The sequence below is a fragment of the Falco biarmicus genome, chromosome 6 (genome assembly GCF_023638135.1).
Source record: "Falco biarmicus isolate bFalBia1 chromosome 6, bFalBia1.pri, whole genome shotgun sequence".
Taxonomy (NCBI): Eukaryota; Metazoa; Chordata; class Aves; order Falconiformes; family Falconidae; genus Falco; species Falco biarmicus.
The window spans coordinates 59,459,144-59,466,676 of record NC_079293.1 but is presented as its reverse complement, the minus strand read 5'-3'; the positions used below and the strand labels follow the sequence as shown (position 1 = coordinate 59,466,676).

Here is a 7,533-nt window from a genome sequence, read left to right as displayed (position 1 = left end):
GGAACACAGCAGAAGGATAGATAAACCTGACTTCAAACATTAGCTACACCAATTTCACTACATTTCTGTAACCAGAGTACTAAGCCCTACGTGACTGGCTGCAGTGATTAGATGCTCAAGCAGTTCCTGGCATTGATTATGAAGAATCCACACATGAGAGAACCTCTTGGTCAGACTTTTCTACCACAGGAGCCTGGTGGCCATCCAGTGGTGGTTTGTTTGACTTTATTTTTTTTTTTCTGAACAAGTGATATTTTTTTGCAAGGACTGAACGAAGGCTCAGTGAGGCTGAGAGCCTCATTCTCTGAATGCCTGAGAGCATGTGAAGCAGCGATAGAACAGGGGGAGAAGGTAGCCAAGGGTAGTTTTTGTGTCCTGTATTCAAAGGCTGAAGGTTAGAGCGGTCTCACATTCACCCTGGATGGCCTTTGGAAGCAAGCATTACTCATTGCACAGGGATGTCTTGCCACAGCATTTTCAGCATTCAAGCAGGCCTTGCATGGAGAATGCAAATGTGCCTCTACGCTTACACTGTTCAGGTGGTGTAAAGAGTTTAGTGTAAAAGAGAATGAGTCCCTGGGTGTTCAGAGAGGAATCTCCAGAGATATCTTTTGTCACACAGACTTTTTACAGGGGACTGCACGGTCTGTTAAAACCTTCAAACCCTACTGATAGCCTAAAAGAAACTCCAAGCTGGTCTCTTGTGCAGAAACCTAAAATCCACACCAGGTCAGTGTATTCCACACTGCTATCTAGGTTCCAGCTGCAGCAAAGCATTTATATAGATCAGGATGACTTGCACTTGCTGTTGACATTAACACAACTCTCACATAAGGATCCACAAACAAATACAGGGCATAAGATGCCATGGAAAATATTTTTGGCTTTGGCTTGTCACCCCACAAAGTGTCAATAATGTAGCATTTCCTACTGTTGACTTCTCCTGCTCCCAGATCATCACTAACAGACAGGTGGGATCTCACTATCATAAAACTGGGTGTGATGACTTTGGCAACCTGCCTAAGAAGCAGAAGGAATGTGCACATTTTAACAGGCTCTGTTTTACATCTGAAGCATGGTGCAAAGTGTTAAAGAATATATTTTTCTTAAGACGAGGTACTTGTCTTAGCTAAGTATGTTGAGAAATCCTGGTAAAGCTGAGCCATCACGCTTAAATGATGAAGGGTCCTGAAAAGGCTGCCTCCCAAGGGCCAGGCTGCAGTGTCATCTGGAAGAAGGTGCAAGGGAGAAGTGTCCTTGAGGAATCCAGCTACCAGCAGTGGTGCCAAATCACTTTCAGAAGTTTTATATCAACAAAGTCCATGAGGCTGGTTCTACACAACAAGCCCTGGTAAGCATAGAGAGCAAGGAGCTGTCCTGCTGCTCTGTGCACGCATCAGCACCAGAAGGATCAGCAGAAGCTCCAGGGCTTCTGCAAATAATCTATGTGAGCAGACAACAGTCTGGTCAGTACTGGGAGAGGAGACACTGTTCAGTTCATAAGGGTATCGGTAAAATCATTTAGGGTTTAATATGACACATCTCAGATGAAGTAGGCAAGTGGCAAGGTCAGTTTGCATATACTTGCATGTCCACTGCCTGGGTGCCAGTGATGAAGCTCTGTGAGACCACGGCTGCAGAGTTTGGCTATGGGTGGCAAACACTACTAAATACTTGATAATGTTACTGTATGGAGGAAACACAATTCCCAAATAGAACTGGAGTCATGGATGATAACTATGCACAATGTCAACCCCGTCTGCCCCGTGCCATGGCAGTGCCAATCACAAAGCATATTCCTCATTCGTTGAAGAGGGTTTGACTGGCTACAGACATTAGGTTAATGGATATCTGTATGAGACACACTGGTAAGGCTGGTACTCTCTGCAAACTGGAGACACAGCATTATTCAACTTTGAAAAAAAAAAATGGACTTGATTCAGCCTCATGAACAGCAATTGGCAGTCTGTTATTTCAAGCGATACTTTTACTCTCCCTGGCTTTCCGAGAACCAGCTGAAAAGTCTCGTAAGTCAGACGTAAGCTGAGCAGTTGCAGCAGGGCACTTTGTGTCCCTCTCTGTACTTCAAAGCAAGTGGATGGAAGGTTAAAAAGAAATAGATACACTAGCTATCCCCTTAGGTTATCAAGACTAATAAAAATTGTGTGGTAAAAGGAATTAGGATGATATTCTTGGGGTTAATTCAGAGAGGGACTAATTATTTCTGAGGACAAGTGAAAAAGTGGCAAATTAAAATCCCATCAGAAGCATCACTTGCCCTACACCCAAAGAATGTGCCCCATACCACAAGGGACTGAAAGAAATGCAAATGTCAGTCAAAAACTAATTTTTAAATATTCATAATTATTTATATTTCATATGGCTGGACCAGGAAGAAAATTGTTGAGGTTTTGCTCCTAAAACACAGGAAGTCTCTTTTACTTAGTCCCTCCCTGACTTTTGTTACGAGAGCTGAAGAGCTACAGTCACAACTGTGTCACAACAATCCACCCAAGCTGCAGCTCCGGAAAAGCCGAGGCGGTGGTGTCCCAGAGACAGGCAGCTTTCTGCAAAACACTCAATAAGCAAGGTGCCTACCTAGCGCCTTCACTGAATTTCAAAGAACAACTAGAAGAAGGAAAACATTACCCCTCTAGCAGGGAAAAAAATAAAAAATCATACTAGATGAAACCAGTTTTAAGCTCTTTTCCTTCTTTCTTCATTCTTAGTTCCCAGACGCTGCCAGTTGCAGAGGCAAGACGCTGTTTCCCGCCAGCCGCAGCAAACGGCAGTTTTGCACAGCATCTGTGCGGATGGTGGGGGAAAGGCACCTGCACTTGGCCAGCACCAAACCGCGCTGGGAAATCCGCACGGGAAAGCTTTTGCAGGTTCTGCCGTAGCGTTGCGGTCCTTTACTTCTATTCAGTAAAGTATTTATTTCACGTTTGGTGCCCGCTTCATTTTTTGCCCGTGTTACGCTAACAGGGGACAACCCAACAGGGCGGGCGGGCGGTGGGTGCCCCGGGGCGGCTGGGGTGAGGAGGGGTGCCGCAGGCGCGGCCAGCCCCCTCCCTTCCCCCTCAGCCCCCGCTGCGCGCCCCGGCCTGGGGGGCGGCTCCGGCCGGGGGCCCCCGCGCCCCTTCCCCGGCGCCGGCGGGGAGCGCCCTCCCCCGGCGGGGCCGCCGTGCCCTCCCGGCGCTGCGGGCCCGGCCGGTGGGGGCGGACCGCGGCTGGCCCCCGCCCCCCGGCCCCCCGCCGGCCGCCGGCTTTAAATGCGGGGCGGCGCGGCGGCAGCGGAGCTCTCATTCTCGCACTCGCCGGCGGCCGCCATGGTCGAGGCTTTCTGCGCCACGTGGAAGCTGGTGGACAGCCACAACTTCGACGAGTACATGAAGGCGCTGGGTAGGTACGGCCGGGCGGCAGCGGCACGTTTAGGAGATCCGCAACTTCGCACCATCCTAAAAAAAGAAAATAATACACAATTTAAAAGCCCCCCCACAGCCGGAGGTGTAGGTGAGGCGTTCGCAAGGGCAGGTTTGGGCGGCTGTGCCCCGATCGGTACGGTCCATGGGGCGCACCCAGCCCGGGGGGCGGGCTGTGGTTGCGTGCGAGCCGGCCTGCTGGAGAGGGGCTCCGGGGGATGCCCCCCGGTTAGGGAGCGCGTGTGCAAGAAGGGCAGGTGCTGCCTGCAGGTAAACTGCAACCAACCAAACGCAAAGCGAATCGCTGTGCTGGGACGGTAAGGAGCTGACACCCGGAGAAGCAGGCGCTGCCGGGGCTCGCCGTGCTGCGGGGCTGGGCGACCCGGGAAGGCGCAGAGCTGCAGCGGGGGTGGGGGGTTACCTATGGATACTGCAGGTATGAGGGCACCAGCGGGGCAGAGAGCAGCATTTCACTGGGGTAGCTTGAAACAGTAGAGCGGGGGAAAAGATAACTTTTGTAACTCGGCGCGTGGCAAAAAAGATGTAAAAACCCGAATGTCTGATGGATTTCTCGTTTCCCTTGATGGTGTAGGAGTGGGGTTTGCAACGCGGCAGGTGGGGAATGTGACTAAACCCACTGTGATTATCAGCAGCGAGGGGGACAAAGTAGTGATCAGGACTCAGAGCACTTTCAAAAACACAGAAATCAGCTTTAAGCTTGGAGAGGAATTTGATGAAACTACCCCCGATGACAGAAACTGCAAAGTAAGTGAGCTCTGGGGCTGCAGTACTTTCTTTCCTCTTTCTTCCTCCCCATCCTTGCGGCTGTTATCTGCGGTAGCGTTAAAGAGAAAAAATGAACTTGCCCTACTGTTAATTGTAGCACTGTGAAGGACTGGGGGAAAAAAATAGACAAGACTGCATCTTACTTGCCTGTCTGGTCTGAAATCATGTGTTACATTGCAGCCCCGGTCTGTCCTCCAGTGTTGGAAGAATTGTTAGCTGCCCACTTTTCTTTCCAAACATCATTTGGCTTAACTTTTTCCAGTCGAAATGGGGAAGTGCCTTTTTCCCTGCATCTCACGGGCTTAGCACAAACGTTATCCTAAAGCACATCTGAAACAGTGGTTCTTGAGAGATCGGAACTCAAAGGAAACAACTATTTTTTCGTCCTTTGACACCAACCAGAATTGTATGGAGCTCATGCTTAAAACGAGGATGATTCATGGGCTTGGCTTTAAAATGGCTGGGACTACTTTATCATTCTAGATCTACATCCATCTATTGAAGAGAATTCAACAGAATACTGCATGCTGCATGTGTGAGCAGAATCCCAAATACCCCAAATGAATGAATGTCTTTGTGTTTCTTGGTATCTTCACAGTCAGTTGTGACCCTGGATGGAGACAAGCTAGTGCATGTACAGAAGTGGGACGGCAAAGAGACAAACTTTGTGAGAGAAATAAAGGATGGCAAAATGGTAATGGTAAGTATAAAGCTCACTAATGCTCCTTGCTTACATTTATCTCAAGCTTTATGAACAGATACTGTTACTTATACAGAAGCCCTTAAACTAATTGGTGGGGAAAGCTGCCAGAGATTTCTTGAATATTTGTTTTGTTTTGCATCTTTCTTTAGTGACGCCTAAAAAATTGCTAGTGGTTTTAGGCTGGCCAGCCTGTGGATTTCCAGAGTGTATATGTTCTTTCTAGAGTTTGTGTAAAAGCCCAAGAAAAAAAATAAATCCTGGTGAGCTGGAAAAGATGAAGTTCTTTATTGTATAGGCAATGAGTCTGTTGCCAGTGCTAACTTAGATTTCTTTAAAAACTTGTTTTATGTATATCCATGCATAAATAATACATAAATTACACAGAGCAAGTATTTCCCTAGGAAAATAAAATTACAATATTGTAGGAGGCAATAGCATTTTGATATTTAATAATAAAATGTGTATTCATCCTATCCTGTTAAACACTATGATAAACAGCAATTATATGAAGAAGAGTCTTGTTTTAAATTCATACTCTTTTCCTGACTCTTCGGGAACAGGAGTCTGGTGTGAATAAATGGTCTAAATATCTTATGTTGAAGGTGGCACTTCTCATGCTTCTTTGTGGCACAGATATGTAACTTTCAAAAATAAAACCTCTTCAGGTATACTAATCTATGTGACTTGATTGTCAGAGAAAACTAGTTAGCTTGTTCTCTAAATACTTCAGAGAGTATCTGTATGGATGGAGACTTCCAAATAATTAAAACCTTCAAGCATACAGCCAGTGCCACACAACGTGACGAGTGATTGAAGGGAAAATACATGCTTTGTTTTTATAAACAGCTACATGGACATATAGAAAACCTTTTCCTCTGGAATTTGAACACTCTTGAGATGCCCTGTTCCGCTTCAGGAAATACCTCCAAAACACACACTGTAGTTAAGTGTTCTGCACAACTGTAGCGACTAAAATATTTGGTAGTTCTAGCTACATAAGTGCACAGCATGCACTTACTGTAATAGAAGGTTCTCCTTAAGTGTATGGCTATGCATTATAGAATATGGTATAGAGGAGCTGGAGTTTTCGATTGCATGTTTTAAGAAATTAGATTAATGAAAATTAGAAAAATTAAACAGTCATTTCTAGCCTTGTTTTGGTAGCCTTGTAAATGTGCACTATGTGCTTCTTGGGTCTGAATGCAGCAAGGAGAAAGTTAGGTTTATTATGGGAACCATAACTAAGGTTTAAAATTTAAATTCTTTTAAAATCTCAATAATTTAGACAAATTTGTTTTTCTATAAATGACATGATGTAAAACAACCTTGCTTTAGCGTAGGCTTCTTAGTATGTGTTAAGTCATTACAGAAAATGGTCCAGAATCTAACGTGTCTTGTCTTTTCCTTGGACTTGCAGACTCTCACCTTTGGTGATGTGGTTGCTGTTCGCCACTATGAGAAAGCATAGAGCTTACCTGACCTCTGTCCAGGTGCTACTTCTGCTGGATGGATTAATGTACCTGTCCATAATTGAACGTAGCTAAAATGCACATTTATGGGGTGAAAGGTTAAAAAAGAGGGGGTTTTTTTGGGGTGTGTTTTTTTAAAAAAAAACTTTATGCCATCAAATCGGCAAGCTTGTGCTGTATAGTGAAACAGGTTAAACTTGGCATTAAATTTCTGAAACACTTGCCTTTTTTTTTTACGGTAAATGGAACATTTGAATTGTTTTGGAATGCAGATTAAATGGAAATTAAATGATTTTTTAAACCTGTGCTCTTTTTGCATTTATCAGCTAACATTCCAGTGTTCTGGAGGGAGTTGTTGAAAGTTCATTTTTCTGAGTTAAACAACCGTAAAGCATGTGTTACACAATGCTGCAGCAGCCTCTCTGTGCTGTAGAGTACACAGAGAAACAAAAAATTGCTTTCAGTCTACTTCAGTGGCTGCTTTTTGCTGGAGAAATCTAAAGCCCCTGCCTTCATATCTGTAGGCAGAGAAGAGAGAGGCTCAAGCTAGTTTCGGCACCTCTCTTCACTGGGAATTTGTTACCCAGTGCATGCTAAGGTCAATAGCTAGCCTTTGATGTGTGAGTGGGGGAAATCCTGTAGTTCTTCTTTTAATAGTTATGAGATTGATTTGCTTAAATCTTTTGTATATAAGCAAAAAAATCCACCAAAACAAATGAAGCAAAGATTAAAGTGTTTCACAAGATGGGAGGAAGGGCCAACATGATAAAGGGCAGGACTAGAGGAACCTGAAGTAAAAAGCTTATCTTTCATCAGTCTTTACTGTGGTGGAGGGAGGGGGTCACAGATGACACAAACAGTGCAAGACAAATCTGAGGCTCCCCTCCCCAAGCTGTAGTTTTATAGCTAATATATACAGGAGATAACAATTTTCACTGAGCCATTTAAAATAAAATGCTGCTTAAAAGACATAAATTAAAACCTTTAAGAGTATTTTCCTAAAAGACCAGGGTGGGGAAAACTGCTTTACGTGTCAGATTTTAGGAAAATTGAAACAGCTTGTGGGCAGCATGAAGGCTGTTTGGAGATTCCAAGTTTTCTGACACACTGACTCAGTGGACCGCATGGAGATGTAGCTGCCTACAACCTTTCA

At 44.9% G+C, this 7,533-nt stretch overlaps 1 protein-coding gene across 1 annotated transcript; it reads left to right on the top strand.

Annotated features, from left to right (window-relative positions):
- Positions 1-3,240: 3,240 nt before the first annotated feature.
- On the top strand, positions 3,241-6,686 carry FABP7 (fatty acid binding protein 7). Its single transcript, XM_056343542.1, has 4 exons — positions 3,241-3,402; positions 4,015-4,187; positions 4,807-4,908; positions 6,329-6,686. The coding sequence occupies exons 1-4, from the start codon at positions 3,273-3,275 to the stop codon at positions 6,377-6,379; spliced, it is 456 nt and encodes a 151-aa protein (XP_056199517.1). The 5' UTR covers positions 3,241-3,272; the 3' UTR covers positions 6,380-6,686.
- The last annotated feature ends 847 nt before the right edge of the window (positions 6,687-7,533 follow it).

Excerpts from the sequence above, each read along its gene's own strand:
- FABP7 (XM_056343542.1), top strand. The coding sequence starts at position 3,273 with ATGCGGGGCGGCGCGGCGGCAGCGGAGCTCTCATTCTCGCACTCGCCG. Across the intron at positions 3,403-4,014 it reads CGAGTACATGAAGGCGCTGG|GAGTGGGGTTTGCAACGCGG; the intron begins GTAGGTACGGCC and ends TTGATGGTGTAG. Across the intron at positions 4,188-4,806 it reads CCGATGACAGAAACTGCAAA|TCAGTTGTGACCCTGGATGG; the intron begins GTAAGTGAGCTC and ends GTATCTTCACAG.